This window comes from Amphiprion ocellaris, chromosome 5 (assembly GCF_022539595.1).
Source record: "Amphiprion ocellaris isolate individual 3 ecotype Okinawa chromosome 5, ASM2253959v1, whole genome shotgun sequence".
Classification (NCBI taxonomy): Eukaryota; Metazoa; Chordata; class Actinopteri; family Pomacentridae; genus Amphiprion; species Amphiprion ocellaris.
In genome coordinates this window covers 20,969,520-20,983,849 of record NC_072770.1, presented here as the reverse complement: position 1 = coordinate 20,983,849, position 14,330 = coordinate 20,969,520, and the positions used below count along the sequence as shown (strand labels likewise).

Genomic DNA, 14,330 nt, shown 5'->3' with positions numbered 1-14,330 from the left:
CACACTGCATAAAAAATAAATGGAATCTAATTAGGAAAAGCAGTCCAAGAGCACTAACCTCCTGACAGTTTTGATCACTATAAGTCATGGATGTTAACAGAAGCAAGCCTCCATTATCCCTGACAGGACATCCTGCCTGCATGAGCCCCCATCACTGCTGACCACTGCATGGAGTGAATCAATGCTGTCGACTACTCAACACATCCACTCTTGTTTATTTAGCCCTGCTGGTAGTGAGTCATTTCAGGAAATTGGTCCCATCAAATGTAATCCAACTGAACAACAGCATAAAACAGCCTGCAGGGGGCGATGTTGAGTTGTGTGTGAGCGCTGGGCTCACCTTCCAGCTTTTTCCTCTCAGGGTTGGTACACAGTAAAGGCTTCTTTATCTGTAAGGTTCACAAATCAAGTGGCACTTTCTGAGATATGAGCTGACACCAAAGCGAAAACAAACAGGGTGAATATTACCGGTCTGTGCAGCAACTTCACCTGTGTTCCCTGACCTCCTTTCTACATCTCCCTGCTCTCATTCCTTTCATTTCTTCCCTCCCATATTTGAAGTGCTGCAAGGTGGAAGCTGGCTGATATGAATTCCTAACATGCCCCAGCTCGTCTTCCATATATGCGAGAAAGAACAGAGAGATGGAGAGAAATGTGAGGTGTACACCAACCTAACAAGACGGTGTGATAAGACAGAAAAGATAAGACAGGACAGATGAAGGAAAACAAAGAAGTCAGAGATTATACAAAGACATTTTGTTTCCAATCAGTTTCAAGTAAAAGGGAGTGTCATAAATGTAATGTTTAAAAATGCAATACAGTGCCGCAACAATTTCTATTGTAAGAAACAATCTGCAGTGACTACTCTAGTGGTGTGAAGCTTAAGTGTACATCGGCATGAAGCGACAGTCTTTCATGTTCTGCTGTGAGAGAGATGGCCTCTCAATGTGACACCAGCTGACAGAACGTCCCAGCAATGATGAATCCTTCTCTTTGCTTGCACCAGTAGCGGGAGAAGAAAAAAATCAGGACAAGACGGGTGCACATGCACTTATGCATTACACCCCTCTGGGCTCGTGTTAGACAGCAGAAGGCCTGTGCCTGTGCTCATTTGGAGCGCTTCAGCAGGCACACAAGGCAAAATTAAATCACACAAGAAACACACACACAGGTGCAACAGTAGGCGACAACACTGCACACAGGTGCCTCTCAGCACGGCTGCCCACACGTACCAGAGCCAGACGGAGGCATCTAGGAGCACTATAAATACTTTCCTGCCTGACCCTGACCTGAGGGAGAAGAGACGTACGGTAGATGATGGATGATCGTGCTGGTCAGAGCAGTAGTACGACATTACAGACCACCCAACCAGCCTACACACGTAAATTACATTACATTTGCTGTTCCATGTCATAAACTTGTACACTGTATAAAGAAGAGTCTGGATGAAGTTTCCTCATGTCAAGATCGATTAAGTGCTACAGAGGATATTATACATGGAAATGGCACCACAGCCCACACTTGCAATTAAATCACAGAATACAGCTGCTTACACAGCAGCAATCCACTCCACACTCAACTCAGAATAAATTCTGCTGTATGGCAGCACAAACTCACTGAATTTTCTGCCAAACAGAGAGAATGATTAGTGTGCAAACACACTATTAGTGAGGTTATTACAGCCTTGCATTGTCTCCTGACTATTGTTAAATTATTGAAGCACTAAAATGTGTTTATAGGAAGAAGACATCTGTAAACAGAGCAGGGAGGCACACATTTTCAGCCTATGACAAATAATGTGACATGAAACATCATCGTCAAAAAGCAGGAGCCATCCTGGCAGCTAAGACACAAACACACCATGAACTAATAGGGGAATCAGAGAATAGCTCATGATACAACTCTATCATGATACATTGCACACACTTATGATTGTATCACAATATCCAAGATGCATAACAATATCAGTGTAACCAAAGAAGTAAAAAATACCCCTCTGAAAAGGCAAAAAGCAGGAATCATGCATGTATTCACAGTACTGTGGGGTCTTTTTTATTCAGTTTTAATAATTTCAATTAGATTAATTAGCTCTCTGATTTGCTTTCTCCTACTGTCCACACTATCTGCCATTTTCCAGAGGTCATGAAGCCAAACTGTTGGGAGAAATCATTTTAGAGTTCCTGCAAGTTTTAGTAAAAATATGACTATGTGGCATCAGTGAACTGATAAGTCATATAATATATTGGTGCATTTATATTTCCTTCTAACCCTGCTCTATATTGTGAGTACAAGCAAGTCCCTGGTCTAATTCCACTGACCTTTGTTGTAATGCCATACTGAGAATCACAGCAGTTAATGAGTGAACTAATAGAAAATTAATTGGCTTCTATTTTTGTATTGATTAATCATTTCATTTAATGGCTCCAACTTCTCAAATGTCAGGATGCAATGCTTGAGGGTTTTGTGCCTTGTTCCTCATAAGAAACAAGTCATCAAAGTAGATCGCCTTGTTCTCACATTTTATATGTAAAGCAAATAATGTAGTTCAGACCCCCATATTTTATTTCTCTATCTACATGCCACCATCTAATGAGCAATGCCAAAGGTAGGTATGATCAACTTATTTATCTTAGCAATTTATTATGTGACTAGGACTTACGGCAACTATGCTTTACTGAACTGGAGATCAGGTTGCAAACATAAATGTGGAGCGACCGAGATAAGAGTCAGCACATCCATGTCTGAGGCTTTGGTTCGCTGCCAGAAACCACTGCATTGCTCCCTCTGGGTTGGGATGACTTGCTGTCTGAGATGAAGTTTAAATATCTCAGGAACTTGGAGCTTGAGATGAACAGATGGACTGGTGCAGCATTAGCTGTAATGCGGGCGTTGTACTGGACCATTGTGGTAAAGACGGAGCACAGCTGGCAAGCAGGGCTTGATTCATGCTTCAACCCTCACCTTTGATCATGAACTCTGGATGAATGAATGAGGTCGCGAATACATGCGACCAAAATGAGTTTCCTTCGTAGGGTGGCTGAGAAATATAGTGAGGACCTCAGACACCAGGAGGGAGCTCAGACTAAAGTTGCTGCTACTTTACATCAAGAATAGCCAGTTGAGGTGGTTTGGGTATTTAAATAGGATAAGAAGGACACCAGGAAGTTGCTGAACTGATTACATATTTCATCTGGCCTGCGAATGCCTTTGGATCCCCCAGGAGAAGCTACAAAATGTTGCTGGGGAAGGAAATGCTTGGAACAACCTTCTTAGCGTTCTGCCACCCTGAGCCAACCCTGAGTAAGAGGAAGAAAACTGATGGATGGAATGGGTGGATTGTTGTATACAGATTGCAAATGGTGCCAGCATCCCATTTCAAAAATAACTCTCACGTTGAAATTGCACATAAATTTGGGAGTTCTAGAGTCCACCCCCATGATCATGCATGGATTGCAAATGTGGTGTTAAGTTGGTGAAGTATGAAGTGCCAAAATTAACAAAGGAGACGTTGAGCTCATGTTCCAACTAACAGTTTGCATTTTGCAAATTTTATGAAAGAGACCCCAGGCTGCACCTTTACTGTTTTGCTTCACTCTTACATTAGCATTTTCAGCCTCAGTGGGCAGCTAATTTTTGGCAAACACTCTGACACCCACCGTACACAACCTTCCCAACACCAAACAGCAGAGACACAAAGTCAGTGGATTGCTTGTGAGTACAGCAAAGCATTTAGCACCAGAGGAACTATTTCTTACAGAAGTTAGTGGAATCTAAAACTGAGCTAAAAGGAGAGGGAATACTGGATATCTTAACCTGGCAAAACTACAATAAATCCAAACTCTGCTCCTACTGGACAAAAAAAAGCAACTGTAACCTTAAAAGGTGAAGCTATACATCAGGGTTGTGTTGACAGCTTGTTGTGCTACCTGTAAGTGGGCAAAACATAATTTGAAAGAACAGTCTAACATTTTGACAAATGTGTGTTTATTATTCTTCTTGCTGAGAGTTAGATGCCACATTCATATGTTTGCAAAGAGGTGATTAATCTAGCTTAGAATGACCAGAGGCCAAGGTGAAGAGCTTGGACAGCTCTTTAAATAAGCTTTATCTCAAACTGCTCATATAGCACTTGAAGTTCTCATCTGAAGAAGTGTGTAACCACGACAGCAGAGTGACAGTTGACCACAGAAACCACTGACGCCTCATCTCTGTTCACTTCCACCCAGAAAGTACAACCCTTTCAGGCTGCTGATGAGGATGCTTTACCAGAAACTGGTGTATGTTCAACCTCAACAAATGCAGGAAGTCCACAAAGTATAAAAGTACGGTTAAGAAAGGTCTAACCAATATAACCCCAACAGCACTCAGTAAAAAACAACTTCGTGCTAATGTACAAACAAAATCCTGTATATATACACAACATATAGTTTTATAGCATTATCTGCATATGTCTTCAGTTCAGTCTAATAATAATAATAATAATAATAATAATAATAATAATAATAATAATAATAATAATAATAATAATAATACATTTTATTTGTAATGCACTTTTCATTTCTGCAAAATCTGAAAGTGCTAAGTCTCATTTTTGAGAGCTTTCAGCTGAGAAATACACTCCAGCTGTGACTGCCGGTATTCCTTTTCAAAGGTTTTGTTGCTCTGCACATTTCATTCTAGCATCTCTAACCACATTTATTCTAAATAGTCTGACATCAAGCCATAATGTCAGCACTGATGTGAAATGGTTACATTTTCTTTTGTATTATTATTTATTATTATCACACTGCAGCACTGGCAGTTATGAATGTTCACTTTCCACTTCCTCTCTTGCCTGCCTTCAAGTCACTTCTGATTCTGCTGCTTTCTAACATGGTTGCTTTTCTTTTTTTCAGCTGCTTTTGCTGTTCTTTCATGATTTGTGGGGTGTGTTTCTAATTTTTTTTTAATCCTTGCTGCAAACCTATTACCCACAGGAGTCAATATATATTCACTGAGCAGAATAATTTCATTTGAAGAGAGAATAAAATAATTAAAGGATTTCTGAATGTATGAATAATGTATCAACCCCTACATATGCCTGAGAATTGAAAAAGAAAAATTGGAAACGAGAGTATCTGTAACTAAAATAATACCAGTCAAAAGATGAAACACTCTCTTACTTGCTGTCTCCCACCTACCCCCCCTCTTTCTTTTTTTGCCCACAGTCAAAGGCTTACAGAGGAAGACAGAGGTAGTTTGTGGGCGCGAAAGCTTTCCTGGGGTTTATACGTTGCCCCTGTGGTTATTTTGGGCCTCTGTGTGCTTGCAACAGTGGTGAAAGCACTTTGAAAATGCTTCAGCTGTACTGTGGGTGTATTTATTGAAGACAACAAGAAGAAAATGGTAGAGACGCTCATTTTAAGCATTTTGTTGAATTGCACACGAGCTAAATGTGCACTTTGAGTGAAAATAACCTAAGGGGACAGATGCACACTACAGAGCCCCAAGCAAAATAAAAGACAAACACAATGTTCCTAAACGGCTGCACAGAGATTACTCCTTTATCCAGGTTTTAAAATAGTAAAAAAAACAAAACCAAAAAAAACAAAGTCAAATTATCCACCCGGCTGACTTGTTAAAATACAACTGTAGTGAAACTTAAGACATCTCACCATTCACTCAAACACCTTCTTATTGCCAACAGAAAAACCTCAGCAATGTTCTGAGGTAAAGCAACTCCACCTATTGCATAAGAGCGTAACTGAGGGCACACTAGAGGTTACCCGTCTAGTGATTTTTTTTTTTTTTTTTTTAAATTAATAGTTGTTTTTTCTCTAATACATGTGAAAATACATTGAAGTACACCATTAATCTACCAAACACGAGCCATACGGTTTATATACAGAACGGAACCTGATACTGTGTAGTTACTAGAAGCAGAAGCTACACTGGAACAAAGGTGCTTTAAGCCACACAGTAGTGTCATTATCACAGCTACAATACTAACACACTGGTTCTGTGTAGGTAGCATTACTATGACTTAACTGTAATCATTCATTGACAGAGATTAAAAGCTCCAGAAAAAGCCTGTAATTTAATCTTGAGTCAATAATTGTTTGTCGGGCCCTGAATGAGTTTTGAGCTACTTTGCATAGCTTGCAAATGTCATAAACCAGACCCCGATAAACATCAGAAGGTAGATAGCTGGGTGGATAGACAGAGGGATGGATGGACAATTTCCGCTTCTATTAATAATCAGCTCTGTCTAGTTCTGCATTTTCTGGATTGAAGTAGGTCACAGCACCAGAAACAAGCAGCTCTTTGTCCCCCCTCCAGCAGGACAAGGACAGAGGAAAGAGGATGGAGAGGAGGGATAGTGAGGTCTGTGAAACAGGCCAAAAAATCATCTTACTGGAAAACAATCAGCTCCATCCATGTGCCAGAACCCACACACCCTAGTGTGTGTGTGTGTGTGTGTGTGTGTGTGTGTGTGTGTGTGTGTGTGTGTGTGTGTGTGTGTGTGTGTGTGTGTGTGTGTGTGTGTGTGTGTGTGTGTGTGTGTGTGTGTGTGTGTGTGTGAGAGAGAGCCCTTGTTAAGCCTACACCCTTATAAACCTGTGGAGTGGTAATCCCAGCATCAATACTGTCATTAACTCAAATGGGGTCTAGATCACTCTTCCTGAATGATCCTCTTTAAACAAGCCAGATGCTGATTGTAAATGCAGATGAAGCTCAAGCAATCTGAAACACACACTAATGCTCACTCTCGCTTCTCCTCCATCCTCCCAACTTCCCAGTTCATCAAAGGCTTGCATTGTGGTGGCTTTATATCCCAAATAGGGCAGCACCAGCAGCCTCTTCATGACTATTTAAACCTGCACTAAAGCCAGAGGAAACCTGCTGGGCACAAACTCATTTCCTAATAAAACAGCGATGTGTTATCTCAGCCTGCAGCCACACCAGCAATACACCCTCCTAGAAATATGACATTCAGGACCCAATTAGGGGAAAGTCTGAAAAATTGTGCAGGTGCATTTGACAGGCCATCTGACACTGTGAGAGCTCTAATTGTGATTCATTACACCGAAGCAGAGGAACAGTATTTCAGCAGCAGTTGAACTCATTTGGAAACACAAATGGTTCCTTTTGGTGCACCCAATGAAATTTTGCAATTATATTTTTATCTTCAATACAAAACTGTAACACCAGCTGTTCTCCGGCTCGCATCAGCTGAGCTGTCAGTCACTGACAGACTGGCAGGGATGAGAATCTCACAGCAAAGTCAGCGGGAGGCAGAACCCACCAGAGCACAGCAGGATGGAGGAAGGCTGATAACGGTTTTAGGCACACACACATGCACCTAATACATAACACAAAATGTGCTCCAACTGCACCACACTTCCCCTCATTTTTTCTCATTTCTTTGCTGACACCAGGTTACCGTATCAAGCTAATGAGCAGCCCTGGTTGCTAGGAAACACAACAAAGAGTCAGAACTTTAAGAAGGCAAACCACTAAGGAAGTTGACAAAATAGGACAGGATGATGAATGTCCACAAGATGCAATGACTAACACTACGTCTGTGACCTTCAAGGATGCTGGTTAGCAGCAAAGGAGACTCATGACCGCCACTAAGACTGAGGTTACTAAGGGCACTTCCTGTCATGAAACATGTGTCAAGCTGGATGTGAAGCTGCCCAATAAAATGGCTCAGTGAGCTCAGCTGGCAAAAAGCAGGACACGACTGGTGCATGCAGTAAATACACTGTATGACTTGCGGGGAGACTGAAACTACACAGATCCTAAGGATGGAGAGATTCTGCTTGCATCCCACTGAGCCTAAATATGTTTTTCAGCTTGAGGGCCTCCTCCCACATTAACTCCGGTTCTGAAAACCCACAGCAGTTGCTCAAATATCAACCCTGCAGGCTGCTGTTATGGTGCGCTGGGTCCATGAGAGATGACAGGACGGTTGGCTGAGTGTCGAGCTGTCGCTGCTTAGTCAGCTTCCCATTCAGAGCTGTCTGTCCATACCAGCAGTCTGAGATCAGGGGCGTGCCTAAGTTTTGTTTTGTGTGTGTTTGTGTGCCTACACCATATGTTTCAAAGTCCTGCAGGCATTTTCATTTTAAAGTCAAACAGATGGACAAACCCAGGAGGAGATATGGGGAATTCTCTCAAGCGTTTGGCTGCTAAATTGACTGTATTTGTAATTTATGTGCATGTGTCAAGCACAAGAGAGTTATTATCCAGTGTAGACTTGTCCCCTGTTGCATTAAGCCAAGGGTCACTAAAGATGCTTGTTTTTTTAGCTTTAGTTAAGAGGAAGTTCAGCGGAGGGGATTTCTGGCAATGGGAACTTCCAAGATTAGACTGACTTTACAATGAGGAGTACTCAAGTGATTTAGAACTGCACTTCAGTAAAGGTTGGTGGCCATATTCAAAAAGAAGAGTAATAATTGAAGCAACATATAGCCTGACTTTCTGTCCCAATTATAAGTCAGATCCAGAAAACAATGGATCCAACACTTCCTATGATGCAACTGAATAGAATTTTTTTTTTAAATTCCTTCCATGAAAATGTCCAGGTCTTTAAAAATCCACGCCCAGGTTTGTAACACAATCTTTTGTTAGAATATGCAGACTTCTAATCTGACGCAACATATACAGAGTCAGTCAAAATAATGCATACACACTTCAGGAAAAGAAAAACTTGCATAAATATTTGATTTGCACAAGTACTTCTACAACATAACATAAATGTCTGGAAGCCAGTGGCCACCACTGTAAGCACCTCTTGTAATTGTCGAGGCCAAAGGTAACTTGTATTAATCTCGTGATGTCTGAATAAATTTGGTGTTGAAATGTTTATGCAAGTTTTTCTTTTCCTTATGTGTGTAAACATTATTTTGACTGACTCTGTATTTAAAGGCATAGTTCAACATTTTGACATATACGGTACTTGCTTACTTGGCGAAAGTTAGATGAGAATATCGATAACACTATTTATTTGGCAAATAGTTAACTACAGCCTGCAGCTCGCTAGCTTAGCTTAGCTTAGCACTAAAACTGGAAACAGGAGGAAACAGCTGACCAACCTCTGTCCAAAGACTGGACAATTCAACAACATGCAAAGGCTAAATTATTTGGGGACAATATGGCATTGTGATTTTTATGACAAATATTGCGATTTGATTTGTAATATTTTCAAAATTTTCACCAACAACATGAGACACCAGCAAAACCATGACTATCATTTAAGGAGCATAGTATAAATTTGTAAAACCACTGACAACAGATTAAACTCTGGTGTAGTTCAATCATGTAATTTATGCGTCCGTAAAATCATCTGTAACAGCGTTCTTCACACATTACACTACAAGGTAATATAGAGTAGTTACTGATGCATCACTACACCATAATTCAAACAGTTGATGGAAACAAGTGACCAACATAAAATAAAATAAACTGTGTCCTTGATAGAGTGAAAAAAACGACCATTCGGGCATAAACAACATCTGTGTCACAGTCTCAGAGCATGAAGAAAAACTGACAAATGTTCACGTGAGAGCCGTCTGATGTGTCTTTTGGTCTATAAACAAAGAACCAACCTAAATTTAGTCTTAGCTGAGTATCTAGGCTACATCACATCTCATTTGGACTAAGCAAAGAGCTACTTTGCCCACGCCCACTGTGTGAGTGACATATCCAACGCTGCAGCTGCTGCGCTGACAGGGCTCTGGGGAATCACTTCACTTCAAATGATGCCACTAAAGTGACAGTGAAACAAATAAGCGGGAGAGAAAGACGGCGGTTAGTGTGTTTGCAGAGATAAAAAGGAAATACTGAAAGGTACAGTGCATCACAGTCAGTAAAATGAAGTTAACTTTGGAGGCTATTTGACATTCATGTCTTGTTGGTGCAGGCCCAGAGCAGTGAGGCACGGAGCAAACGCTTGGCAACGCTGATAGCTGAGGAGGGGAGGTCAATGAAAGTTTGCCTCAGAACACAGCACAGCATCTAAACTGCATAGACTGCACAAATAAAATCAGGCACAAATAATACTAATACATGTCGAGAATAATAAATCAAACCTCTGGCAAAAAAAAGGAGAGAAGCTGATAATTGCCAGCGATCAAGCTTTACAATCTGCCTCGATCCAAATCTTCCTAAAGGCTAATCTTCTCTCCTGCGAACTCAGTCAGCTCTAAACTGTCAATAGATTGCAGCCTGCAGTTTCCTATGTGGTTCACCACAGGAATGGTGGGGAGTGGGAAGAGAGAGGGTGGGGCAGTGCAGTGTTTAAGGAGGATAAATTTTGGCTGAGGCCCAATCCCTGCATGTGGGCCTGATCCTTCCCCGACGCCCCGCCTGAGATCAGCGCTGCTCTGCTCTGCTCTCATGGCCGTTGCTGAGGGAAGCACTGGTGATATAACAAACTCAGTGTGTGTGGACATGTGAGGATCACAGGAAAAATGCTTTTAGGGTGTCTGTCAGGAGCAGTGCTTTCATAAGAGGGGTGTTGGGAGGATATGAGGAGAGGGAAGGCTGTTAGAAATGAACAAATAAAGTGAAAAACAGCAGGAAGGAGGGAGGTTGGTGAAAGGTTTCTAGGTGCTACTGGCTCAGCTCTGGAGAAGAAGGACTGTGCTGCTCCTGTGCTAAAAATACCTGCAGGTTTCGTTGTCCTCTCTGGGTGCCGAGATAGACGGATCCCCACAGTGCCTCACTTAAACTCTGCTTCCTTAGATTCCCCCACTACATCTAATTTTCATAAACAGGTGGAGGTAATATCCCCTGTGGCGGCTTCAATGCCAGTGCCAGAGCACGCATCGTCAGACCGGTGAGCAGCTGGTGAGGACACTTCTTTACGTTTGTGTGTCACATTTTTACACGTCTCTGCTAAAACGATGACAGAATTTACAACCCTGTGACACGGTAATTACACTGGGTTGTGTAACGTTCCTTTTTCTGAGCAGCTACTTTAAGGAAAGCCCTTCACCCATGTAAGCTGAGATGGTATCCATAAATATTGACTAGATATAGAGTGACCAATTTTCTGGGTGCACTCCCACTCGCTGCCACCACCAACACGTCAACCAGAGAACTTTAACGCAAATTGCATCCAGGTGTTAATTAGGACGGTGAAAACTGAGAAAACAGCAGGTTTAATTTTCTAATTATACCTGAAAACAGAGCCTGCGCGCATATTCTCCCCCAGCCTGGAATGGCATGTTAACATAGTTGTTTGATAGCAAGTCCACCTGCACCTCATAGAGGGTGGCGATACTTTTTGGACAGCTTTTGCGAGACATTTATCATCTTTGACTCCACGAATGCTTTCTGGTGTTTTTTTTAGCACCCTATGAACCCGACTCCTTCGATGCATTTCACGGATGTCCTGCTAAACTTAACCTTACAGTCACTGGGTGAGAAAAAAACCCAGCATTACTCACTAATAGTTGCATGTGTAAATTATTCTACGCTATTTTAAATAAACTTGAGAAACATCCCAGGAGGCTAGTCTCATTATAAGAATGCTGCCCTGAGGCTCCACATTTTTTCAGCTGTCACAAAGAGTGCTGCAGTTCACGGAGTTAACCTAAATCCTTGCAGGCAGAGCAGCTCAGGATTCATCTGCTGCATTGGAGCCGAGGAGCTGCTGTTCAAACGTGACTTTACAGAGGTCCTGATCAAACTAACTCCGAGTGATTGCTTTCCCTCAAAGCCCCCTGGTGTGATCCCACCTGCAGCAAAAAGGCACTTATGTAATCCTGACAATCACCAGGAGGGGCTCAGTGTCCCATCAGATGTCAGACGGTTTGATTTACAGGGAAAGTTAAGGAAGCAATGCACTGGTGTGTGTTAATTAAGTGTAACGAAGCGGATCTAACGAAAGACAGTGAACGCAGCATCAAGTGGACTTAAACGTTTAGCAGCTGATAACTAAATTAGTCCTGATGCCTCTTTGTGCCAGCAACACGCGGGGGCCTTTCTGATCATTTAACCTCGCGCCGCTCTCAGCTGAACCCGGATAACTTCAAACACAAACACCGACGAGTGTCCAACACAGACAGCAGCCACCGACGGACCGACCGACCGACCGGAGGGAGAAAAACCTCCCTTTTCTCCGCGGAAACACCTCCATTGTGTGTTTGACGGTAGCCGCACTCGCTCTCATGCGCTTTAATGCTGCGTTCACGGCGAGCGAACTTACCTAAATCATCCATGTTGGCGGAAATGGTTCCAGTGCTGAGAACCGGACCGGTCCTTCTCTGGCGGTCAACAAGCTGCCTGCTGCTTCGGCTCCGGGAGACAAAAAAAAAAAAATTCGGCCAAATTCTCCGGTGGAAGGTCTCCTGCTGAAGGCGGTGAAGTTTTCAAGTCCTCCTGCTGCTCGACGAGTCAAGAACACACTCAAGAAAAAAAAAACAAAAAACGCACAGCTGCCTCTCTCCCCCCCCCAGGAGTCTCCACCAGCCCTCATCCAGCCCCCCGACAGCCCACCAGCTGCAACACGCAGGGACCAGCGACACCTGGCGGCCGAGAGCGATACTGCAGAGAGTAGCAACCAACCAATCCGTCAATCAGTCACTTTATTTATATAGCACTTTTCATACAAACAAAAATGCAACAAAGTGCTTTGCAAAAATAGTTCTCAATAAAGTACTCTTAAACACAGCGATTGAGGAAGTGAGGAAACACTATATGAGATAAAATGAAATAAAATAAGCTCGATACATAACTACATTAAAGATAAATGAAATAACATATTTATTGTTGAAATAACGGTGTCCTGAGTTTGGGTGCATTGAGTTCCTACTGTTAAAATCAGTGTCTCCGTTTTTCATCCTTTATTTCTCAATGGTGAGTATAGACTGAATGGCACTTGAGCGCTGTATTAAATCTCAAAAGAAGCTCTGTAGACATCCTCAGCAACTTCTACAGCTGCATCATTGAGAGCATCTTGACCAGCTGGATCTCTGTGTGGTACGACTTCACTACTGCTGAGGGCCGCAAACACCTGCAAAGAGTGGTGAAGACTGCTGAGAAGATCCTCCACTACCCTCTCTGCAGAGCATATACCACCTCAGAGTGCACAAGAGAGCTGCCTCCATCCTCAAGGACCCCACCCACCCTCAGTTCAGGCTGTTCACCACTCTACCCTCAGGCCGGAGGAACAGAAGTGTGAAACGCAGGACCACAAGACTAAAGAACTCTTTCCCACTGCTATCAGACTACTAAAACTATAAACTAAGAATGCTTTCAAAAATATAAATAGTAATTGTTTACTTTTCAAATCCATATTCGGTGTTACTACTCTTTGCCTTCAAACAGTTCTTATAGGTACACTTGCACAAAATCAGGGACTTAGTAGGATTAAAGCCAGGTGTATGATCAACCAGTTGTACTAAACAGATGCTAATGATCAACAATTTCATATTTAGGTTGAAACTCAGCCATTAACTAAAACACACTAAACAGCTGTGTAGGAGGCTTAAAACTGGGTGAAGAACAGCCAAACTCTGCTACCAAGGTGAGGTTGTGGAAGACAGTTTCATGTCACAGGTCATACACCATGGCCAGAGAGCACAGCAACGAGACACAAGGTAGTTATACTGCATCAGCAGCTTTGTCTCTCCCAGACAAAGCTGTCAAAGCAGACTGGGGTTTCAAGATGTGCTGTTCAAGCTCTTCTGAAGAAGCACAAAGAAACAGGCAATGTTGAGGATTGTAGACGCAGCAGTCGGCCAAGGAAACCTAGTGCAGCAGATGAAAAACACATCAAGCTTATTTCCCTTCGAAATCACAAGATGTCCAGCTGTGCCATCAGCTCAGAAGTGGCAGACACATGTGAAACCCAGGTACACCCATCTACTCTCTGGACGTCCAGCCAGGAGTGGTCTATAATCTGGGGGTGCAGAAAAATGGCAACAGGTGCTCTGGATTGAGTCAAAATTAGAATTTTTTGGCTGTAGCAGAAGGCAGTGTGTTTGCTGAAGGGCTGGGGAGCAGTACAGTAATGAGTGTCTGCAGGCAGCAGAGAAGCGTGGTGGAAGTTCCTTGCAAGTTTGGGCTGCATTTATGAAAATGGAGTTGAAGATTTGGTCAGGATTAATGATGTCTTCAGTGCTGAGAAATACATGCAGATACTTATCCATCATGCAATACCATCAGGGAGGCGTATGATTGGAACCAAATTTATTCTGCAGCAGGACAACAATCCCCTACATACAGTCAACGTCATTAAGAACTATCTTCAGAGTAAACAAGAACAATAAGTCCTTGAAGTGATGGTATGGCCCCCACAGAGCACGGACCTCAACATTATTGAGACTGATGCAGGC

The 14,330-nt window shown here is 42.5% G+C and overlaps 1 protein-coding gene across 2 annotated transcripts in view; it reads right to left on the bottom strand.

Moving 5' to 3' along the window:
• Positions 1–12,436, bottom strand: part of LOC111577864 (paxillin) — a 31,519-nt gene extending 19,083 nt beyond the window's left edge. Inside the window, exon 1 of one of the 2 annotated variants that reach the window (XM_035954667.2) lies at positions 12,200–12,436. In XM_035954667.2, coding sequence (XP_035810560.2) covers positions 12,200–12,212 — 13 coding nt within the window. In that variant the 5' untranslated portion in view covers positions 12,213–12,436. The remainder of the gene's footprint in view (positions 1–12,199) is intronic. The other variant, XM_023284345.3, reaches the window with a different exon arrangement.
• Positions 12,437–14,330: the final 1,894 nt, after the last annotated feature.